Source organism: Seriola aureovittata, chromosome 3 (assembly GCF_021018895.1).
Source record: "Seriola aureovittata isolate HTS-2021-v1 ecotype China chromosome 3, ASM2101889v1, whole genome shotgun sequence".
Lineage (NCBI taxonomy): Eukaryota > Metazoa > Chordata > Actinopteri > Carangiformes > Carangidae > Seriola > Seriola aureovittata.
Genome location: NC_079366.1, coordinates 8,282,331 through 8,305,442, shown reverse-complemented (window position 1 = coordinate 8,305,442; position 23,112 = coordinate 8,282,331). Strand labels below are relative to the sequence as shown.

Sequence of the window (23,112 nt, the reverse complement as noted above, 5' to 3'; positions counted from 1 at the left end):
TGGAGATTAGACTGAATCCTCCCCGGCAGTGAAAGGGTCTCTCACAGATCAACGAGCACAGTGTGAGCATGCCCATCTCCTGGTCTTGTCTATCAAACACCGACCCCCCCTTCTCCCCCCCTCCTCATACACCTACCTGTCAGTTACCCTGACACGGGGCATTGACTGTGTTGTCCTGTAGCATTTATTGGTTTGCACCGTTTCTAAAAACTTCCTGTCTGGGCTAAAACAAGCTCTGACACCCTCTGTAAGGTTTGATTAAGAACTCTTCTTGCGCTTCAGGCTGGATCAGGCCTGAGTAAGATGAGGACTCGATGACTCCTGACTAGATGCTCATGGTTTTGGTTTTGATGGCATTGATGTAGGTAACAGAGAGATTCAGTTATAGGTCAAAGTGATACTTCCCTTTGCCATTGACCCTGCTCACCCCGCTCACCCACAGGGGTTTTGCCCCAGAGGAAATGTTGTACTGTACTCTGTCCTCTGTTGGACTTCAAGGCTCCCACGGACCTTGCCTGAACAGAAATAGCATTGGGTTGATCTCTTTGCTCTGCTCTCACTTTCTCTCCTCCTCAGGCACGACTTTGACTCCTGCTGCTTCTGTCTTCATAAGTATCTTTACATAAACAGAATCTCCAAGAAAACAATCCTTCCCATCTGCTGTTACTTTCACTTTCTTGCCATTTCGCTTTGCTCTGTTTCTCTTTTCCTTCTCTCTCCTTTCTTTCTCAGTGACTTAAATGAAAAGGACCCTCCTCTCTGCTTTGCCAACTCTGAACTGCACCTCAGCAGCTGGTCTGTATCTTTCCTCTCTTTCCATAAACTTAAAAAAGATCTTTGACTTTTATCTTGATGAATCCAATAGACAAACAGGACAATAAAGGTACAAATAAAAAACAACAAAGCAAACAGGGCAGCATATTTTCACAGCTAAAATGCTAAGATTAGTTATCTCCTATCACCTTTACCTCTTCATGTAAATTAAATAACAAAGCCAAACTTCATAGAAATCCCCTCATGAATTGTTAGCCTTTGCAATTAGAGATTCAGAAATGTCCATGGTTAATTCCAACCATTCAGCTTTGGATGGCTTTGGATGTTCGTCTTCCAGAAGGCAGAGAACAACCCTCCAATAGAATTGTTTGTTTTAATTCATCATCATTAGAAAGAACATTTGTCAACAGATATTTTGAAAATGAGTCGTCTCACATTCCCAGTTCCAGTGGCATTTTTAACACAAGTCGTGCTCTCCTTCTCTTCATGGCTTTAGCTCGTTTACAGGGTAGCTGAAGGGAGTGTTTTTAAGTGAGAGAGTAGGTAAGGTAGAGGTCTGTAGCACCTGACCTTGACGCTCGGCTGACACGGACCCCTTTGATCAGGTGGATTAGCTCGATGCAAAGTGACGGTGTGTCTGCCTCATTTACTGACCATCACCCAGCTCCACCTACAGTCCAAAGGCTCTGCAGTCACGCTGGAAGCAAATCGCATCTCCTGCAAGTCTGTTCGTGAATCAGAATCATTTTAGTTTGCCGATACACTGAATCCAAAGACTATGGGGGGATTCTTTAAGGGTTTTGTAATGCTAACATTATTGTAAGGCCTCGTCTGACCCAACATAACCTCAGTCTTTTATCGCCTGCTGTTTTTACATCGTCAACAGCAGCTTCTCCTCATTTTAAAAATTTCTCCCTAAACGGGTAGAGAAATCTTAGGTCATGGGTCTGTGTTACATAATATACTGTAGAAACTCAAAGGAGATTAGCATGGAATTATATTTTGCGCTTACAGATAATTGTACATTTACTTCGGCATCCTTGATCTTGTTCTTTTATGTTTTCTTTTCTTTTTACATATCAGTGAGCCTATCCTAACCCACACCCACCCTGAGCAACCTCATCCCCACCAAACACCCCCTGCTGCCCTCCACCTCAAGTAACCAATCAGTGTGTAACACCAGTGTTTCTCACTGTCATCACTAGGGGGAGCTGGAGAAGCAGCTCCTGCAGGCCAATCCCATCCTGGAGGCCTTCGGAAATGCCAAGACCATCAAAAATGACAACTCCTCTCGATTTGTGAGTTAACTGTAGACGTGGATATTTTGATGTTTTGGTTTCTAATGTGATATGATTCTTTATTTATATCTTGTTTATGTATTGGTAATCACGCCAGTCCATCCTGTAACATCTTCTTTCCTCATCACTCTAACAGGGAAAATTCATCCGCATCAACTTTGATGTGACCGGCTACATTGTTGGAGCCAACGTTGAGACCTGTATCCTTATTTATTTTCTAATCTTTGACATATTGTTCAGATTATTTCTCAGCCTAAAAAAAGAGATGTCTTAAGTCTCTGATCTGGAACATGAAATGTGGTCTAAAATGATTTCTTCATCTGTCCCTCAAGTCACACTCCTACTTTTTAACATGGTAGCATCTTATTTTGTATCATGCTTTCATTCAGATCTTTATATGGGGCTGAAGTTCGTATAGCATCAGCATAGAAAATGTTTGTATTCTTTAACAGCTAACTGCTCTCAGATCTGCTGGAGAAGTCTCGCTGTATCAGACAGGCAAAGACAGAAAGAGCTTTTCACATCTTCTACTACATGATTGCCGGTGCCAAAGAGAAACTGCGTGGTGAGTTACAATCTACAGCTCAGTCTTAGTTTCAGTTTGACTCTCATGTATTTTTAGTTGATCCACTGGGATTTAGAAATAGGTCATGTAATCCTTTAACTGATGTTAAACCATGATAATTAAGTTAAAGCTGAGAAAACATGCTCCTATGTGTGGTTGACCTGTGTTGTTGTCCTAGGCCAGCAACTAATTCACAAAAAGTGAAACCTTCATTCATTCAGAGGACACTGACTTGAACTATTAAGACACATTAAATCACCAACTATGTGACTATGTGTTTTTTCTCAGAGGAGCTTCTTCTGGAGCCCTTCAGTAATTACCGCTTCCTGAGTGCGGGCCACGTTCAGATCCCTGGCCAGCAAGACGATGAGATGTATGAAGAGACCATGGAGGCCATGAAGATCATGGGCTTAACCGATGAGGAGAGAATCGGTATCAGTGACAATTCTGATCTTACCTCTGCTTGGCGAGAGCAAGACAGGCGGCTAAGAGTGGGATTGGGTAAGACGCGACTACTGTCTCACTTTAACTGTCACACTTGTTTTTTCCAGATATCCTCAAGGTGTGCTCCACAGTGATGCAGTTGGGAAACATCGAGTTCAAGAAAGAGAGGAACCAGGAGCAGGCCACCATGCCAGACAACACCGGTTAGACACCTTTACTTCCTGCTTAGAAAATCTGTGTTTATCAACTTGTGTTAATTTGACAATTTTCAATAAAATATTCACTTTACTTTATTTTTATCTATGGACGTGACTCTGCACGTAGACAGAGGAAAGAGACATGCAGTTAAAGTTTACCAACACATTTCTTGTTGTGTCTACAGCGGCACAGAAGGTGTGTCACCTGCAGGGCATCAATGTGACAGACTTCACCCGAGCCATTCTCACCCCTCGAATCAAAGTGGGCAGAGAGGTGGTGCAGAAGGCACAGACCAAAGAGCAGGTACTGCAAGTGGTGCACTGTGTGAAACTATAAGAACAAGGAAACCCAACCCAAACCTGTCATCTGAGTTTAAATTATTCTTCTTCATCAGTCTCATTAGATATCTTCTGTTTGTGTGTATCTGTAAGGCCGACTTCGCTACTGAAGCTCTGGCTAAGGCTGTCTATGAGCGACTGTTCCGCTGGATCCTGTCCCGAGTTAACAAAGCCTTGGACAAAACCAAACGCCAAGGAGCCTCCTTCCTGGGAATCCTCGACATTGCCGGCTTTGAGATCTTTGAGGTATAGACATGTCGATCGCTGAAGAGTCAGAAAGCAGGTGAACACCAAAATATACACAAAATATTCATGCAGGATGAGTGTCTTTAGCTCTGTCTTTTGGTTGTTACAGGATAACTCCTTTGAGCAGCTGTGCATCAACTACACCAACGAGAAGCTGCAGCAGCTCTTCAACCACACCATGTTCATCCTGGAGCAGGAGGAGTACCAGAGGGAGGGCATCGAGTGGAACTTCATCGACTTCGGCCTTGACCTGCAGCCCTGCATCGAGCTCATCGAGAGACCAGTGAGTGGCCTTTAGACAGCAAATACACGAAAATCTACTTCACCTAATGGTTAAGCCAAAAGAGTTCTCTGGCCTTTCAGAGATGTTGTAGTGATTTAGTATGCTGTAATGTCTTAATGTCTTAATGCTGGTAAAACCTTGCACTCACTGCACTTTCTCTGTAGAACAACCCTCCTGGTATCCTGGCCCTGCTGGATGAAGAGTGCTGGTTCCCCAAAGCCACAGATATCTCCTTTGTAGAGAAACTCATGAACACACAAGGGAACCATGTGAAATTCGCCAAACCTAAACAGCTCAAAGACAAGACAGAGTTTTCTATTTTTCATTATGCTGGGAGGGTGAGTATGAATGGATGTGTGTAGTATGATATAAACATGATGTGTTGCCTTATTGAGGTTGTAAATCTTCTATTATATAAAAAAAAAGCATATATGTTTCAAGGTCAGATAACATTGATGTTGTTTGTAGGTGGACTACAATGCCACTGCCTGGTTGACAAAGAATATGGACCCTCTAAATGACAACGTCACATCTTTGCTCAACAACTCCTCCAGCCAGTTTGTGCAAGACCTCTGGAAAGATGGTGAGATGTCTGAATCACCTGCTCTCAGTCAGACACAGCTCGCCAACAAGGGGCTACATTTATATTTGAAGGAATTATCTATGAGAATCAGTTATAAATATAATTTCATATTTGTAGCTGTCAGCTTGCATAGACGATTTGTTAATATACTAATGAAGAAATTTGATCAAGGATCTCAGTGCAGTGATACTAATAAAGATGAATATTTGATAACTGACACTGCAATGATATTTGATTGTGAAGTACATCAGCTTGTTTGTAAATTAAAATTGTGTCCATCTCATTTTGGAGTTAAAGCCTCTATCTGTTAGATCTGAAACAACAAATAACACAGTGGTAGACAGAAACACATGCCGCTGCCACCCTCACACAAACCTTACCTGTGGACACTGAGGTGACAAACACTTCACCGCTTTACATCTAGGTTCTCTCATTTTTCTACAAACAAAACACTCGAAAGACTCACTCAAGATTTCATATTTTACTCACAGGAAATGAAATTACAATAGGAATCAAACACATTAGATCCAGCACACTTTTTACCATTTTAAGTTGAATGGACACACTTGTTTTTTTCCCGTTTAACATAAACGTGTTGAATGTTACAGCTGACAGAGTGGTTGGTCTCGACACGATAGCCAAGATGACGGACAGCTCCATGCCGAGCGCCTCAAAGACCAAGAAGGGAATGTTCCGCACGGTGGGACAGCTCTACAAGGAGTCTCTGGCCAAACTCATGACCACACTGCACAACACCCAGCCCAACTTCGTCAGATGCATCATCCCCAACCACGAGAAGAGGGTAAAGAAAAGTGTCACACGTGTTTCATATGGCCAATTTCCTTCCTAGATGACGTCTGTCTGACACAGTGATTATTGTAGGTGATAAAAATAACTTATTTGACCTTTGACCACTGTCAAATTGTTTCAGAGTAGGACAGTACAGTAGTGTAGTGATTAGCACTGTCATCTATCTAGATGTGTTAACCCTTGTGAAAGGCTGACCCCCTGTGACCATCTCCAGATCCTGTGAACCTGAGTAGGATAAGCATTTCAAAAAATGGATGTATGTTTTAGGGGAAAAAATAGGTATTTACAACAGATCCAGCACTTTAATCTATTGCGTCATTGTACAATCAAACAGTATTTGCTTTTCTGTTACATTTATGTATTTCCAAAGACACAAAAACAACAAAACAACACAGCCAGGCAATATCGAGGGAGTTATGTGTATTTCCTTCATAAAACCTAGTGCATTAAAAATGAAATCCTGATCTCCTCAGGCAGGGAAGCTGGATGCTAATCTGGTCCTGGAGCAGCTGAGGTGTAATGGTGTGTTGGAGGGGATCAGGATCTGCCGACAAGGATTTCCCAACCGAATCGTCTTCCAGGAGTTCCGCCAGCGGTGAGTGGGATCTGAGGGCTCACTAAACTCCTACAGTGCTACTGAGTGCATCGTGTTTTCAAAACCAGTTAATAATATTGCTGCAAAGCTTTCTGAACATATTAAGCTTGACATATTTATTGTCTCCTTACAGTTATGAGATCTTGGCTGCTAGCGCTATTCCCAAAGGTTTCATGGATGGTAAACAAGCCTGCTGCCTCATGGTAAACTTACTTCAAAATCCCAACCAAAAAAAACACATTCAGTGCAGTCACACAGATATTTCATCCCAAAGTATATAGTCTTATTCTTTGAGAGCCATTAACATCTCATCTTCCTCACTGATCTCCTGTCTGCATAGATCAAACATCTGGACTTGGACCCCAACCTGTACAGGATTGGACAGAGTAAGATCTTTTTCCGAACAGGAGTGTTGGCCCAGTTGGAGGAGGAGAGAGATCTGAAGATCACTGTGATCATCATCGCTTTCCAGGCCCAGGCTAGAGGCTTCCTGGCAAGAAAGTATGAATAAACAAGCCTCCTCACACACACTTCACCATCTAAATAAATGTCAATGTCTGTTATGTGTTATGCTGCTCACAGGTTCAGTATATCTCATCTTTAAGACAGTATTTGGGCCTTTTTTTATTTAACTGGAGAGAGGGTTTCATATTTATTTTTTTTGTTCTTGCAGTTTCAATCACTATAAATTTGAACTTTGCATATTATTCATCATATGTTGTTTTTACTGCTGTATTTCTAAAGGGCATTTGCCAAGAGGCAACAGCAGCTCACAGCCATGAAAGTGATCCAGAGGAATTGTGCTGCCTACCTCAAACTTAGGAACTGGCAGTGGTGGAGACTCTTCACAAAGGTCAGCTGCTTATTCATGTAACAATATCACAATACTCCCCTGTGCTTTAGGCTCTCTTCTCACTTTTTATGACCCTTGACCCCATGTTAAAAATGTGATGTTGCCCATTCTCCTGAACTACAGGTCAAGCCTCTGCTGCAAGTGACCCGACAGGAGGAGGAGATGAGTCTGAAGGAGGAAGAACTGCAGAAGGCGAAAGAAGTTGCTTCAAAGGTTGAATCTGAGCTGAAGGAGATCAGCTTGAAACACACATCGGTAAAGGATGAAATCTGCAGGAATGACACAGACACATTTTTGCTTTCAGTGGATGTCACAACCATATAAAACTGCCTCAAAGTATCAAATTGATGCTCCTTTTCAGTGATTATTTATATAATAATAATAATGATAATAATAATAATAATAATAATAATAATAATAATAATAATAATAATAATAATAATAATAATAATAATAATATTTAATAGTGTTAAATAAGAACAAAAAATAAGATACTGTGAGTTGTCCACCTGGAATCTATTGATAATGAAGCTGAGCCAAATCTTTTTCTCTCTGTGTGCTCCAGGTTTTGGAGGAGAGGAACGCACTGCAGGAGCAGCTTCAGGCGGAGACAGAGCTGTACGCCGAGGCTGAGGAGATGAGAGTTCGTCTGGCGGCTAAGAAGCAGGAGCTGGAGGAGATCCTTCATGAGATGGAGGCAAGGCTGGATGAAGAGGAAGAACGTGCTCAGGCGCTGCTATTGGATAAGAAGAAGATGCAACAGCAGATGCAGGTCTACACATCTGTTTCTTGCTTTGCTGTTGTTTTGCTGCTATTGTTGCTGTAAAATGTCACTTTGCTTATCTCCACATTTAGCTACGCATACTCTGACAATGTGATGATATTGGAATTGTGTAGGAATTGGAGGAACATTTGGAAGAGGAGGAGGACGCCCGTCAAAAGCTGCAGCTAGAGAAGGTCACCTGCGATGGAAAGATCAAAAAGCTGGAGGATGACATCCTGGTAATGGAGGACCAGAACAACAAGCTGCTGAAGGTAAGTACAGCATATATCAGACAGGCCTCACTATAGGTCAAGAAATGCAAATTTGGCAAATAGATGACCTTCTTCGTGGTGTTTTGTAGGAGCGGAAGCTGATGGAGGAGAGAATTGCAGACTTCAGTGCCAATCTGGCTGAGGAGGAAGAGAAGTCAAAGAACCTCACCAAGCTCAAAAACAAACACGAGTCCATGATCTCTGAATTAGAGGGTAATCATCTTTTATGCATTCTCACGTATTAAATGCCCTCAAACCATTACTGATGTCACAGTTAAAGCTGTACTATACCAAGAAACATAGATTTATGCTAACTGTTCCCCCTCTTCTGTACTAATAGTCCGCTTGAAGAAAGAAGAAAAGAGTCGCCAGGAGCTGGACAAGGCAAAGCGGAAGTTGGAGGCAGAGTCGAATGACCTACAAGAGCAGATAGCCGACCTGCAGGCTCAGATTGCCGACCTCAAAGCTCAGCTCGCCAAGAAGGAAGAGGAGCTACAGAACGCCTTGGCCAGGTAAAGTCCTGAAAAGTTACATTAGTATCCGTTTACCACCATATCCTGTATACCACATCAACTTTGAACCTGTTCAATGCTATTTCTATAACTTGTGTTATGCTCACTAGTATCTTCCTCTGCCCTTAATATTTTCTTCTCAGGTTAGAAGATGAGACAGGCCAGAAAAACAATGCTCTGAAGAAGATCAGAGAGCTGGAGGGACACATCTCCGACCTGCAGGAGGACCTCGACTCTGAGCGGGCGGCCAGGAACAAGGCAGAGAAGATCAAACGGGACCTCGGGGAGGAGCTGGAGGCCCTCAAGTCTGAGCTAGAGGACACTTTAGACACAACTGCCACTCAGCAAGAACTAAGGTCAGTCATAAAATACTAAAATATAATAAAATGCAAAACTTGATATTAATAAACTTATTTTCTTTGTTATCCAGTGTAATATACAATAATTTTTAAATTGCCAACACTGTTTCTAGGAACTATTTGTAATATTCCTTTGTTATTTAAAATTTTAGATATTGGTGTCAGAGGTCATAATTGTTTAGGAAATATCTGCATAATCCATCCACCTGCTCTGCAGAGCCAAACGTGAGCAGGAGGTGAACCTGCTGAAGAGAGCCATCGAGGATGAGAACCGAACCCATGAGGCCCAGGTCCAGGAGATGAGACAGAAACACACCCAGGCTGTGGAGGAACTCACAGAGCAGCTGGAGCAGTCCAAACGAGTAGGCCTGCATTATTTCATACAGTGTTATACATACTTAGGTGCCAATTAGCTTGTTTATTTAGTTTAAACTTCCCTTTTTTGTCAAATCTAAATGATACTGATGTTCTACTTTCTCTTTTCTGCTCAGGTGAAGTCAAACCTGGAGAAGGCGAAACAGGCTCTAGAGAAGGAGACGTCAGAATTAACCGTTGAGGTGCGCTCACTGACCCAGGCCAAACAAGATGGGGAGCACAAGAGGAAGAAGTTGGAAGGTCAGGTGGTAGAACTGCAGTCACGCTTCACCGACAGCGAGAAGCAGAAGGCTGAGCTGGGAGAGCGCTGCTCCAAGATCACTGTAAATCATCAGTCACATCAGCACTGTACAGAGCAAAAAATACCACACATATACGCTCAATATAAAACTCCAAGAAACCTCATCTATTTTTATTTTCATACAGGTTGAACTGGAGAGCGTGACAAACCTGCTGAATGAAGCAGAAAGCAAGAACATCAAACTGAGCAAAGACGTCAGCAGCTTAGCCTCCCAACTCCAAGACACACAGGTAACCTGACATGCAGCAGAACTTTCTGAGCTGTACTATATTCCTTATACAATTTGTATGTTATATTTCCTCTGATAGTTAAATACACAAAATAATGCTGGCTGGCAGCAAGTTGAACTGAAAACTTTGACCTTTGACCTGATGTGTTGCTACAGGAGCTGCTGGCTGAAGAGACGCGTCAGAAGTTGCAGTTCTCCACAAAGCTGCGGCAAGCAGAGGACGACAAGAACAGTCTGCAGGAGCAGCTTGAAGAAGAGATGGAGGCCAAGAGGAACGTGGAGAGACACGTGTCCACCCTCAACATCCAGGTCAGAGGTCAAACTAGGAGTCGCTAATTATCAGATTATTTAGGCAAGTGGGAGGTTTTTAGATGTGACTCTTGACTAAGTAACCTGAAAACAAAAGCAAAATTCCACTTTTATCATCAGTGACTGACGCAGTCTTGTTCTGCCCGCAGCTTTCTGATGCAAAGAAGAAGCTAGAGGAGATGGCAGGAAACATTGAGCTGCTTGAAGAAGGCAAGAAACGTCTGCAGAGAGATTTGGAGGCAGCCAACACCCAGTTTGAGGAGAAGGCCTCTGCATACGACAAGTTAGAGAAGACCAAAAACCGTCTGCAGCAGGAGCTGGAGGACACGCTGATGGACCTGGACAACCAGAGACAGAACGTGTCCAACCTGGAGAAGAAGCAGAAGAAATTTGACCAGGTCAGATAAATCCAGAAAAAAGAGATACTGCCAGAGGATTTTGATTAATACAAATTTGTATTACCACAAAAAAGTTGACAGAAGTGATTACTGCCACATAAAAGAAATATTATAGTGATTTGAAGCATATTGAGAAAACTAATATTTAACTGAAAGGTAGGTGTAGTCATTTTTCTCAGATTTCGAAGATGTTAATTGAACTTTAGCTCATGACTTTTCAAAAACATGTTGGATTGAAGCTACACATCCATTCATCAGTGGTTATTTGACCTGCAGATGCTGGCTGAGGAGAAGAGTATCTCCAGTAAATATGCAGATGAGAGAGACCGTGCTGAAGCTGAGGCTAGAGAGAAGGAGACCAAAGCTCTGTCTTTGGCGAGAGCTCTGGAAGAGGCCCAGGACGGCAGAGAGGAGCTGGAGAGAGCCAACAAGGCCCTGAGGATGGAGATGGAGGACCTGATCAGCTCCAAGGATGACGTGGGAAAAAATGTTAGTGCTGGAACATCCCTGGACAAATTACACTTCAGACTGATATCACTGGATTCATCAATATGATTTGTTTATGATAAATATAGTATTCTGGTTAATTTGAAAATATATTGATGGCAGGTCCACGAGCTGGAGAAGTCCAAACGAGGCCTGGAGGCCCAGGTAGAGGAGATGAAGACTCAGCTGGAGGAGCTGGAGGACGAGCTGCAGGCGGCTGAGGATGCCAAGCTGCGTCTGGAGGTCAACATGCAGGCCCTGAAGGCCCAATTCGAGAGAGACCTCGTGGGACGGGATGAGATGGGCGAGGAGAAGAAGAGGCAACTGGTCAAGCAGGTAAAGAGCCATAAAAACTATGAGAAAAATATGGTCGTTGAACGTTGCACCAGCTACATCAGAAATCTAAGTGACGGTGTGCACTGATCGCAGGTTCGTGAGCTGGAGACAGAGCTGGAGGATGAACGTAAACAGAGGGCCCTGGCAGCAGCAGCCAAGAAGAAGCTGGAGACAGACATGAAAGATCTGGAGGGACAGATCGAAACATCCAATAAGGGACGAGATGAGGCTATCAAGCAGCTCCGCAAGCTTCAGGTAAGAGTGAAGGGCTGGAATGCACATTTTCCTCCAACATTTCCTTCTATTTCTAAGCTTTCACATTGTTGGAGGCCTTTACTTCAAACAATGAGAGTACCAGCTTCCAACCCATATCCAAATGTAATATATGTACAGTACATATATTGAATTTCCATATATGAAATAAATGTACATATAAAATAAAAACATATTTAAAAATTATATAGGAAACCTATTAGAAATTGGAACAATTTCATATATTGACATGTCCCGCCCATATAAAAATGTATGTTTATGTATGTATGCTTAAATTATAGACATATGTTACATAAATATATATCCATCCCAAAGACTGTCAGTATATATTGATATTATAAATAGTGGGTTCCAAAAGTCGGAGACCACTTTCCCAGAATGGGAAGATAGACAGTAAGAAAAACATATAAAAGCCTATAAAATTTTTATATGTAGGTTGTTTTAATAAACTTGCTTGCAGCATATTATACCATATAAAAATTCATCATAGATATTTTTAATCTATGTACAAATTTTACTATGGGTATTTCATATGTATTATAAAGTTAAATCTCCACATATCCAGAGAATGTATATACATAATAATTATATATCCCCTTATAGGTGACATATATGGCACCATCACTCTTGATATAGGAACATACATATATGTTACATATTAGATTTTTCTATGGGACGTTACCTCATGTTGAAGTGCTCTGGTCAGAAATACTGGGTTACTATGTAAGAACAGACATGGAATGTGCTGAAAACTCGCTTGAACACAGCACATGACTCAAAAGCTCTGGCCTCAGTCCTGTAAATGTACCTGGTAAATAAATTAGTCTGATGCTGATTGTCTCTATTTGTGTTTCTCTTCCTCCCTCCAGGCTCAGATGAAGGACTACCAGAGGGAGTTGGAAGATGCCCGTGCCGCCAGGGATGAGGTGCTGACTACCGCAAAGGAGAGTGAGAAGAAGGCCAAGAGTCTGGAGGCTGAGCTCATGCAGCTGCAGGAGGTAACACTTTAGATTCCTAACAAGGTAGACAATTGTCTGAGAACAGAGGCTTGAAATAATGAATTCATCACTAATCTGTTTCTAGGAACTGGCTGCAGCTGAAAGGGGGAGGAAGCAGGCAGAGGCCGAGAGAGACGAGCTGTCTGATGAGCTGGCGAGCAACTCCTCTGGAAAGTGGGTGGAGAGTTCACGCTGTTGCCTTTGTCTGTGAACTAAAAGTAGAAAAGAAAATATGATTACATTTGATTTCCCTGTGGCCCCTGTGTTCAGGTCAGCCTTGGCAGATGAGAAGCGTCGTCTGGAAGCGAAGATCTCCCAGCTGGAGGAGGAGCTGGAGGAGGAGCAGAGCAACATGGAGATCCTCAACGACAGGCTGAGGAAGAGCTCACAGCAGGTGACCAGACTGTTGCAGCCATATGAGTCTTCACTAGGCTCATAGAGTCCATAGACCTCGTCCCTCTCTCCATTCCTGTTTCTCCTGTTAACAGCACATATTCCCGACACAGGTGGATCAGTTGAACAACGAGCTGCAGACAGAGCGCAGCACCTCCCAGAAGAATGAGAGCGCTCGGCAGCAGATGGAGCGCCAGAACAAGGAGCTGAAGGCCAAGCTCCAGGAGATGGAGAACCAGGTCAAATCCAAGTTCAAGTCCTCCATCTCCGCCTTGGAGGCCAAAGTGGCACAGCTGGAGGAGCAGCTGGAGCAGGAGAACAGGTTGGGGACAAAGAAACACAAAAAGTATTATGTCTGATAAATAAAGTTGTTGTTGTTGTTAGGTGGTTTCATGCCATTACACACTTGCATCCATCTAAAAGTAAAACAAGGAATTCATTTACCTGCTCCAGTAAAGTCTGTATCGTTTACATCAATGATACTTATTGTGTACCACTGTGAATTCAAGGTTCACTTAAGAAAAACCCTGCTTTCAAGCTCCTTTATTCTTTTGCTTTTCATTTTTTAAAATGACATCTGTTTAACTTCCTCAGTCACCTTGAACTCTTCTGTCTTTTCTCAGAGACAAGCAGGTAGCTGCCAAGAGCATACGCCAGAAGGACAAGAAGCTCAGGGACCTGCTGATGCAGGTGGAAGACGAAAGAAAACAGGCAGAGCAGTACAAAGACCAGGTACGATCTCTTCAAGCACTCACACACAAACAAACATGTCTTTCCACGTTTCTTGTGTCCACAGACAAGTACATGTGTCCAGTGCATAGGCGTGGTTTGGAAGAGTGGCCTGTCAGAGAATAGTAATCCTGTATATTATCCCCATTCACTAATCAGGCGGACAAGTCAAGTACTCGCATGAAGCAGCTGAAGAGGCAGCTAGAGGAGTCGGAGGAAGAGTCTCAGCGTGCCTCAGCCGCCCGCAGGAAGCTGCAGCGGGAGCTGGATGAAGCCACCGAGACAAACGATGCCATGAGCCGCGAGGTCAACTCTCTCAAGAGCAAACTCAGGTAGGACGAAGGGCCAAGGAATCTATCTTTCCATGTCTATTTACCTGTCTGTCTTTTTTCATAGCAACTTTATTCCTGTGAAGCTCCAACACTGCACAGATACCACAAAAGGAAAAACAAACTGTTAAATACTCCGTATCCTGAGGACATACTGTATATGTGAAATACACACTACAGACAAAAAGTACAACTTTTCACACAAAACAAATAATTGACACTTAGTCTTCACAAATCGTATCTACAGTCCTCTTCAGAGGGATGTAAACAAACATTTAAAGCATTGAAGATTGTCATTTAGTTCAGTGGATTTAGCCTTGCTGAGCACAAGCAAAACAATGATGTCCATCTCTATTCCAGAGGCAACCCTGAACCCAAGGAGTAACACAGCAGGTACCTCTGCGCCTGAACGTTACCCCATCACCATTTCTATATTAACTTATTGTAACTTTTCATTCATGCACACTCTTAATGCTGTCATTTCTTTCATTGAGCCTAACTGAGGGAAATATGGCTCATCGGCTACCAGTGATTCACTTGGAAAAAAAATGTTCAGCAGTAAGTCAAGTTGCCCCATTTGGTTTCCATTACACCTATTTCCTGGTGGCCATATTTTTCTCAGTGCTTGGTTTAATTGCCATAAACCAAACTCATTTTCCTGAGCCAGGACTTAAATGAGTTACAAAGATAACCAGCGTGCTTAACCCATAACCAAAGCACAACCTGTACATTCTTCGGCAATCCTCCCTGTAGTGTGCAACACCCGAGTGGTTTTCAAAAAAAACCTTAACCACCTCGGAAACTGCCACACACTCCTCTCACCGTCATGCTGTGTTTGTGTTTGTTTGCGTCTCTGCCTTGTGTGTGTGTGTGTCTGTCTCTGTGGCAATTTAGGCGTGGAAACGAGCCCTCCTTTGGCAGCGCACCTCGGCGTATGGGCGGAGGCCGCAGGGTGGTGGAGGATGCCTCAGAGGAGGAGCCCGACGTCCAAAGTGACTTCAACGGAACAAAAGCCGCGGAGTAAAAGACATCAAATAAACAGATGTCGACATTACCTTCCAGGGCAAGGTCTGCCACTTAAAACAAAGAATAACTTCAGAAGCCTGTTATGTTATCTAGTTCTTCCATATCACTTCAAAATATATATTTTCTCCCATTTTCAGTAGTGTACTGATCTATCTTCTTGTTTTAGAGCACCTTTTCTTGACACAAACCAACCAGGAGGACTTGGTATCAACTAGGGGAGTTGTTTTGGTGGCTCTGCTGATGTGTGATTTGCAGTTCTTTTATTTTTATTTTTTTTAAATTTACACTGTTTTGTACTGCACTGAATGACTGATACTTTCTTATGCAAGGTTTTGTACACAAAAATAGGTGCCTCTAATTACCACGCTAAGTTGCCAGCGAAACCTCGGGTCTCCACAATAAGTGACCTTAGAACTTAAAGCAGAGACATAATGTAAATCTACAGATGTGTAACTATTATCAGCGACTGTCGTCCTGTTGCCTGTGACTGCTGTTAGTGTTGTTTCAGAGCAGCACTGATCTGGTTTATCAGAGTGGCTATGTAGACAGATTCTTCTATACCCAGTCTGCTTCCAATCAGTGCTGCCACTTGTATCCCCAATGAACAAATATTTAGCTGTTAAACATTTTCTAAAGTCACAGATTTATATTATTTGCACCTTTCCTGTGCCCAGATGAAGATAATGTTTAGTCAAGAAAGAACAGAACGTTTGAGGGTGAACAAGGTTTAGGGTTGTTCCGACTATAAAATCATGAGCCAGATGTCAGTATTGGGCACTCAGCAGCACTCACATCTTCATTTTCAATATTTTTCCTTTGTCCAGATTTACTGTACCTGTTAAAACGCCGCTGATCACCCTAAACTTACTCATTCTCATTTCTCTAATGTTATATGTAATCAGCTGATGTTTACATGACACCATTTGTATCTATTAATTGTTGAACCACCTGCACAAGAAATAAAGATATTTAAAAAGAAAAAAGAAAAAAGCTTTGATTTATTTTCTTTTAATGTTTCTGTCTTGGTCAGTAACTTCAGAGATCAAACTGAATCATCACAACAGAACATGATTCTCATCTGTTCAGTTCAGTAGAAAAACAACTGCAAACCAACAGGATAAAAGTTGGGTAGAGTACCTCAGGCACATACAGTTTAAAGTCCAAATACAGAAGCAGTCGCAGAGGTGTTGCATACAAACAAACACCCAGTACACAGTGGTCATAGAGTACAATTACAGTTAGCTCATGTTAGTTTGTGGAAGGTTAAACAGCAAAGAGGAGCAAGAACTGCATTTCTCATATGTATGAAGTTAATTCCTACACACAGGCTACAGTGCAGTACAGAGCGATGACTGATGTGTAAATGTATTTAGATATGTACTGAAATATCTGCTTTATGGGCTGCTGTATGGCAGTAATGAGAACTCCAGATCAACCAGAAACATTTCAGGGGAAAGCTCAGGTGTCATGTTAAAACTGTTAATCACTATTTCCCATTCATAATATCTCTTACTAAAAGGCAGGAGAAGGGTATTCAATATAGGCTCTATATACCTACACAAATATAATATGAACTGTGCTTATCTTTGACCTGTTAAAATCTATTATTGCTTTGTCTTTTCTCCTCGTTCGCCCACCATATGACCTTCTATGGCAGACAGGTCTCACACCTATAGAATTATTACTATACATTCAGTAGTGTACACGTGCCAATCTGAAGTCTACAGTCAAATAAAATAATCTTGGTAAAAAAAAATTCTTGCTAACACTAGATCGTAAATCTGCAGCATGACAAATCTTATTTTTGAGGCATAAAACCTAAACCTACTCTTCACATTTATAAGCCTTACATACCAGAAAATAACAAGTCTGTTAAAACAAGTCTGTGCAATGGCAGGAAGGAGGAGACAGAGATGACCTGGGCCAATGGATTGAATTTAACAACCTACTGTGTGAACCTGCTCGAACTAGCCCGAAGGAACGTGACATTTCCTCATTTCTAGAAGCCTGGTAGCATGAGGGATACATCACCGATCATTTATTTGAACTTAGGCCTACAAACTGACGAGGTAATAACATTGAGGAAGGCAGCGATGGCTAAAACATCAGCTCGTGGCAGCAACTAATTCATTCTTAACTACATTTGCTTTGTAACAGTGGTGATTGAGGCAGAAAATAACTTTCATCATTGTTTTAACCATCGTTGTATCCAGCCCCCCCACACTGGTCTTTGTGACTTACAAGTTAATTGATGCCATACTTGATAAGAACTACATTATTCAAGCCCATAGAAGAATAAAGAACAACAACTGACTTGTTAATGAAATTACTAACAGAATTTTAACATTTCATCATCAGATTAAAAAAAAAAAAATCATAATTTTTTTCATTTATCACAGCTTTGGTTTGGACTTGGTCAGAAATGCAATATTTGCTTTATTTATTTATTTTATTTTTATGAACGACACTCCAGGTTTTTGGTCCCTATACCAGGGTCACTTCCAGTGGCTGTTATTAATAAACAGTAACAACTGGCTCTAGTTTCGGCCCCTACTTCAATGAATTTATGGGCAAGTGCAACAACCACCCTAAATGAGTTTTCTGGGAGCAGAAATGTTCCAAAAGCCCTGTTGTGCTTGATCCATCACAGAAAGCAAATCAGCAGACACAGACGGTTTTCTCAGATGCAACCCACCACAGCGTCAAAGATACAGTAGGACATAAAGTGTGAGGAGTTGGTTCTGCATTCCTTGATTTCATACAAGCTGTAGTAGTGCTGCTTCCTATGATAGATATGGTGTGATACTAGCCTGATGCAGCAGATGTCCATGCGCTGATTATGTGGGGCACAGAGCAAGGAGAGTGGCTTTCCTGTTCCAATAGTTCAGCAGGGCTCGAGGCAAACAAGGGGAGACAGCTCAGTTCACAGTCCCATTGCTGTAGTATATTAAGGAGGGGGGTGGGGGGTGGGGGTGGGGGTGTGTGTGAGGTTATTGAAGGATGGAGGTGACTCATCTTCTTTTTGTCTCATAGCAGGATCTTGACCCCTCCCTGTGGAGACTGGGCACCCTGGGTGACCCCTCTTGGAGGAGCTGGTCCAAACTCTAAGCGCTTCACTAAACTGAAAGACAAGACGTAGTGCATACACTCATGAACAAACCTTAAATTATCAAGTCCAAATGCTTATTGTTCCCAATATTTGTTGACTCGTACAGTCAAGTGGCCTGAGATGACTCAGTTCATATTCTGGCATTACTAGTATGCAGATTTTGTAGTTTATGTCATGAAATCAACATCCACCACACTGCTGGATCGTGGATACAGAGGAACTGAACAACTGGATTTGGTTATTTATGTAAACATTTAACATTTCTTAATTGTTTATTCAAAGATTCCTGTATTTTTCAACCAGGGTCTTATTCTCATAATTTGTTTTACAGAATTACATCTTATGAGCAAACATGCACAATTGTACCTATGGTTAAGCACAAAATACAAGTTAGATATTCCTTAACGAGAAAAACTAACTTCTATGTAGTTATTGATAGAACAACATAAACATTAGTTTCTCCAGTGGCCACACTTTGGATTTTGCTGCTGTCTTTTTCCTCACCTGTCGTACTGAGGAGGGGGGCTCATGCTGGTAGTTTGAATCTCAGGCGCTGCTTCTAAGCCTGAAGGACTACCAGAACCAGCTGGAAGTGCCGGCCTACTAACAGACGTGTCGTACACAAAGTCTCGACAGGATGCCAACTTGGACTCCAGATTCTGGTAGGGATTTTGAAAAATATCATCAGTCAGCTCATACATGCAAAACCCAAACCTGTAATCATACTATTCCATTAAAGCACAGCTCTGTGAGGATAAATTCACTTGGAACTACAGAAGTATTATTATTAAATGTCTTACTCCAACTTTTCTCAGCAGCTCCCCTACAATGTTGAGTGCAGATATTCTAGCAGACGTAGTGAGGGGAGTCCCTGTTAGACCATCACCTAAAACAAACCCAATGTGAACACGTAAACACACCGTATGTTAATACAAAGTTGGTATATCTACTAGAGTAAATACAGGGGTAAAATTGAATCTATTCACCTCGCCGGATGCTGGAAGCAGGGGGTGTGACAAATGAGCTGAGAGGTTTGGAGGGCGTGACAGGGAAGGATGGGTTACCAGCCGAGGGACACGGCAGATCTGCTCGATCTGTGTCTTTGCCAAGGCTGCTGGATGGACGTCTTTCCTTCTGACGCACAGCCAGCTCCTGGCGAAGATCTGCCACAAACAGAGAAACATACAGATATACCTGTGAGTCAGCTTTTCATTAATGACCAAGATTCCAGTGCCACATGTTTAAAAAACAACAACAACAAAGGTTTCCACTACACTCAATTTAGTACAAATATTAAATTACATACTCAAAACTACCTGAAACAGGTAATCCATTATGTCACATCAGCTGTGTACTATTACAATGCACACATTTAAAAATCAATCAATCTGAAGTAAAAACTGCATTTCCACAGAGTAATATTGCAAGTGTCCTGTAACACCTGTCCTGTAACACCAAGCCAATGTCAGAGTCCTAGCTCAGTAAAAGTCTCCTGTTAAAGACACACTTCAGCACACCCCAAGGTCTACATACAGCCAAGGGCCAGGTGACTGCTGATAGTCACATTCTGCACTTGCACAAGAGAAAATCTCTAGTCTATAATTTGACTCCCAAAAAAAAAAAAAAAAAGAGCAAAGACAGAAACCAACAATCTGATTCCTTCTGACCGCTAAAAAATACCAATTGAGAATACGGCTAATAAAAAGATGCCGCTGACAATGATAAGATTTGCTTTTCTTTGCCCTGTCATTGCCGCCAGAGGCAAAAAAAATGAGACAGTGTTGCGAGTCGTCGCTGACTGCCTCTATCACCAATTCAACATGCTCATTCAACTGAAAAGCCAGTGATAATAGTTGACTAGTGCATACTGCGACAGATGCACAGCTAAAATGATAAGCCACAGATGGTCAGACACAGACCCTCAACAACAGCCCAATGGCATCTGATGGCCAAATGTTTGTGGGTGGGCAGCTGACGTCAACAATAAAGGCAGATATGATGTTCAGTGTTCGGAATTAGATTTATTTTTGTAGTTTTAGCTGAAAAGGAGGGGGGATGCTCTTAAGTTTGTAGACACTCTTTATGCCTGAGAGAGAGAAAGAGAGAGGGAGAGAGATTGAGGGAGGTAAGAAGGGGCTGACTGAATGAATCAATGCACTGTGTGCAGCTCTACAATGACATAAAATTTTACCCATTTGAAATAGTAAATACTTTAATGCTGGGCTGCCACGAATTAATCAATGTATGTGAAACACTGATGTTTACTGTGATGGACAACCGTACTTTACTAATTTAATTTTCTTTCCACAGTGAAATTAATGGAAAGCAGCAGCTGTCTCCAAAGATGAAAAAACACAATTCAAAATCATAAAGTATATCTAACCAATATTAAATAGCTAAAACATGTAAAAACACTAGTTTAGACCTTTAACTTTCTAAAGCCCCTTTTACACTGGACAAAAAAACCCGCTAACATCTGGCTTTTGTCGTCAATGTGAAAGGGTACAATTAGCATTCAGGCCCTGGTCAAATGACTCTGCAGTTTGTAGCAGCCACAGGTATTTAGCTCCAATCAGCAGTGGTGTAACCATGACACCTAGGTGAACAAACTAATTTTCACCCCTTTTCCATGCAGGGACGTCTTTCTGAGCAGAAACACTGTAGACAGACCTGTTACCTGCCCAGCACACTGCTGCTGAACCAGAAACACTGGTGCTACACCTTCTGCGGAGAGTGAGCTGCACTTGGGCCTGTGCTCAATATGTTTTAAGAAGCACCAACCCAGGGATGAGACATGACATTTTATCTAACTTTGGTGTAAAAAGTGTATAACGGGGTTAGATGGTACAGACATATACCAGAATACAAGTGCGCATAGATCAGGTACTAAATACACAGGAAGGATAGACAGGGCATAAACAGACAGTCTTGAGAGGCTACAGTGAGTGTACATTTGTCTGTATACCTCTGGCTTCATCCTTGAGCCTCTGAACAGACTCAAGCAGGTTTTCCTTCTCATCCAGCTCGCTTTCAAGAAAGGCATTCCTCTCAATGACTTGGTTCATCCGTTGCTCAAAGTCCTCCAGAGACATGATGGTAGCCCTGGGATAAAATGAGAGGATAGGCCAAAAAATCTTAACAATCATTGTGTTTATAGACTTTGCATTCTTTGGTCTAACTCTATATATGCGTATGTGCACCACAGTCAAAGTCAGCCAGTTAGTTAGTCATTTGACAATTAAGTGAATTGGTGTGATAACGACATAAGATTTCTTAAGACACTGACCTTTTGGTTCTCTCCAGGTCATCATTGGACTGCTCAAGCTCTCTGATGTATTTCTGCAGGTGATCTCTAACTGCTGTGGTTTCTGCGAGATTTTCCTCCATGGCTGAGATGTGCCTCAAAGCGTCAGAATGCTGGGACTCAAATTTTTCCTGTAAACAGCACACAGGCATCAAATTAACTGACACTGACAATGTCAGTTTTGCTGTGTCATGGCAGATTATAAGCCAATGCAGCGGCAAGCACATTTTAATGAAGGATCTGTGTATTTATTTGGACAGTGGGTAAAGCAAACATCCTACTGGATGTTCTTTCTATGCTTCCTTGTCCCCAACAACCTCTCAGCAATCAGGAGTTTTTGGCACAATTCTGTGTTCATTTCTTCCACTAATGTTCTCTTCCCCAGTGGACCACTGAACAAAAATAGCAATCAGCTGCTTTATAGCTAGGCAGCAATTTTCCTAGTGGCAGTGGCAATGATATGCTGAATTTGGGCTGGCTACAAGCTGTCTGAGTGTGGGTGTGTCTGTCTGTTTGCTTGCTGGCTTCTCTGTCTGAGAGATGATAACATCTTTATTGGACATCACTAACTGGAGCACCAGAGTACTTCCCAGCTCTGTAGGGGCTAAGGCCTATTTATAATCAAGGTGCTCTACCTTTATGTTTTCCAGTTCCATGCGAAGTCGGTTGTTATTCAAAAGCAGCTCTTTGTTTCGACCCTCACACTGCTTCAGCTCTGTTTCCAGTTCTGCTTCATAGTCTCGACTCATCTGCTGAAACTCCTGCAGCTCCTCTTGAGACTCTTCTGCCCTGATGACAAAAAATGCTTCACAAGTCACAAATTTTCCCATGCTATATGACATGTATATAGCTAAAGTTTAAGCCTTATATTATTACCTTTGCTGATGTCTCTCTGCCTGCTCCTTCCAGAAGCCCAGCTCCTCTTCTAGGGATGCAAACTTGTGTGTTGTTGGCTCCACCATGTCTGCTCTGAGTCAGGATGATGGGGATGGGATACTTAACTACAAAATAAATCATATTCGAACCTTTCCTGCTCTTCTCATCTGCCATAAGACCACGTACATCCTCATAATTCAACACCACCAAACTGTTGTCGTTGGCGAATGCTAACTAGATTAGCTAAAATCAGTCACCGCCACCATGCATTTTGTCACGGAATACGAAGGCTGAGACAAGTAATGACTACGTAAATATGGTTTGTGTTTATTTCTACAGAGTAATAAAATATGAAAACGGGAAGTGAAAGCGCTGTTACATTTTAAAGCTAATCGCGGCGTTGTACACTGCACATACCTGGGCTAAGTTTTTCAGCTAAGCTAATGTAGCTAGCTAAGCGTCTTAGCCAGAATGTGTTATCCCTAAATAATGATAAACAGAAACAAAGCAGACTCACCTGAATACAAGGGAGCGATTAAAACATACTACTGCTAATGGAATGGATTTCGAGATAAGGATAAATTTTCCGGATCGAGCAACAATTTCTGTAACTTAAAACTAATCTCTTATTCCGTTGTATTGCAACGGTGCTTGACTCAACAACCAAATATAAACGAGGCTTCGATTCTCGGATTCCATTGGACAACGCAGATGACGTAACGCAAAGATTATCCAATCATATTATTCA

General features: G+C 42.1%; 2 protein-coding genes across 5 annotated transcripts in view; one reads left to right on the top strand and one right to left on the bottom strand.

The window, feature by feature from the left end:
* myh11a (myosin, heavy chain 11a, smooth muscle) overlaps positions 1 to 16,065 on the top strand; it is a 31,293-nt gene extending 15,228 nt beyond the window's left edge. For 2 of the 3 annotated variants that reach the window (XM_056367557.1, XM_056367548.1), the window contains 36 exons: positions 1,980 to 2,072; positions 2,209 to 2,272; positions 2,539 to 2,637; positions 2,926 to 3,069; positions 3,189 to 3,284; positions 3,464 to 3,582; positions 3,711 to 3,863; positions 3,973 to 4,146; positions 4,311 to 4,484; positions 4,615 to 4,729; positions 5,338 to 5,531; positions 6,013 to 6,134; positions 6,268 to 6,337; positions 6,475 to 6,635; positions 6,879 to 6,987; positions 7,111 to 7,242; positions 7,553 to 7,759; positions 7,885 to 8,022; positions 8,112 to 8,235; positions 8,363 to 8,534; positions 8,678 to 8,890; positions 9,111 to 9,255; positions 9,385 to 9,591; positions 9,695 to 9,799; positions 9,955 to 10,107; positions 10,257 to 10,505; positions 10,782 to 10,994; positions 11,115 to 11,327; positions 11,421 to 11,582; positions 12,470 to 12,598; positions 12,684 to 12,772; positions 12,869 to 12,992; positions 13,105 to 13,313; positions 13,615 to 13,723; positions 13,880 to 14,052; positions 14,944 to 16,065. In XM_056367557.1, the coding sequence (XP_056223532.1) occupies positions 1,980 to 2,072; positions 2,209 to 2,272; positions 2,539 to 2,637; positions 2,926 to 3,069; positions 3,189 to 3,284; positions 3,464 to 3,582; positions 3,711 to 3,863; positions 3,973 to 4,146; positions 4,311 to 4,484; positions 4,615 to 4,729; positions 5,338 to 5,531; positions 6,013 to 6,134; positions 6,268 to 6,337; positions 6,475 to 6,635; positions 6,879 to 6,987; positions 7,111 to 7,242; positions 7,553 to 7,759; positions 7,885 to 8,022; positions 8,112 to 8,235; positions 8,363 to 8,534; positions 8,678 to 8,890; positions 9,111 to 9,255; positions 9,385 to 9,591; positions 9,695 to 9,799; positions 9,955 to 10,107; positions 10,257 to 10,505; positions 10,782 to 10,994; positions 11,115 to 11,327; positions 11,421 to 11,582; positions 12,470 to 12,598; positions 12,684 to 12,772; positions 12,869 to 12,992; positions 13,105 to 13,313; positions 13,615 to 13,723; positions 13,880 to 14,052; positions 14,944 to 15,073 (5,283 nt within the window). In that variant the 3' untranslated portion in view covers positions 15,074 to 16,065. Of the gene's footprint in view, positions 1 to 1,979; positions 2,073 to 2,208; positions 2,273 to 2,538; positions 2,638 to 2,925; positions 3,070 to 3,188; positions 3,285 to 3,463; positions 3,583 to 3,710; positions 3,864 to 3,972; positions 4,147 to 4,310; positions 4,485 to 4,614; positions 4,730 to 5,337; positions 5,532 to 6,012; positions 6,135 to 6,267; positions 6,338 to 6,474; positions 6,636 to 6,878; positions 6,988 to 7,110; positions 7,243 to 7,552; positions 7,760 to 7,884; positions 8,023 to 8,111; positions 8,236 to 8,362; positions 8,535 to 8,677; positions 8,891 to 9,110; positions 9,256 to 9,384; positions 9,592 to 9,694; positions 9,800 to 9,954; positions 10,108 to 10,256; positions 10,506 to 10,781; positions 10,995 to 11,114; positions 11,328 to 11,420; positions 11,583 to 12,469; positions 12,599 to 12,683; positions 12,773 to 12,868; positions 12,993 to 13,104; positions 13,314 to 13,614; positions 13,724 to 13,879; positions 14,053 to 14,409; positions 14,443 to 14,943 lie in introns of all 3 variants that reach the window. The other variant, XM_056367566.1, reaches the window with a different exon arrangement.
* A 2-nt stretch (positions 16,066 to 16,067) lies between these two features.
* LOC130163398 (nuclear distribution protein nudE homolog 1-like) lies at positions 16,068 to 23,024 on the bottom strand. Of its 2 annotated transcripts, none has more exons than XM_056367579.1 (9): positions 22,882 to 23,024; positions 22,365 to 22,457; positions 22,124 to 22,277; positions 21,471 to 21,619; positions 21,150 to 21,286; positions 19,171 to 19,347; positions 18,985 to 19,070; positions 18,689 to 18,843; positions 16,068 to 18,196 (listed from the first exon to the last, which is right to left on the bottom strand). In XM_056367579.1, the coding sequence occupies exons 2-9, from the start codon at positions 22,448 to 22,450 to the stop codon at positions 18,103 to 18,105; spliced, it is 1,038 nt and encodes a 345-aa protein (XP_056223554.1). In that variant the 5' UTR covers positions 22,451 to 22,457; positions 22,882 to 23,024; the 3' UTR covers positions 16,068 to 18,102. The 2 variants fall into 2 exon arrangements, with proteins under 2 accessions (XP_056223554.1, XP_056223562.1); XM_056367587.1 differs by having other exon boundaries at positions 22,365 to 22,452.
* Between the last annotated feature and the right edge of the window lie 88 nt (positions 23,025 to 23,112).

Excerpts from the sequence above, each read along its gene's own strand:
- LOC130163398 (XM_056367579.1), bottom strand. The coding sequence starts at position 22,450 with ATGGTGGAGCCAACAACACACAAGTTTGCATCCCTAGAAGAGGAGCTG. Across the intron at positions 22,278-22,364 it reads GCAGAGAGACATCAGCAAAG|GGCAGAAGAGTCTCAAGAGG; the intron begins GTAATAATATAA and ends TTTTGTCATCAG. Across the intron at positions 18,197-18,688 it reads CCCCCTCCTCAGTACGACAG|TTTAGTGAAGCGCTTAGAGT; the intron begins GTGAGGAAAAAG and ends CTTGTCTTTCAG.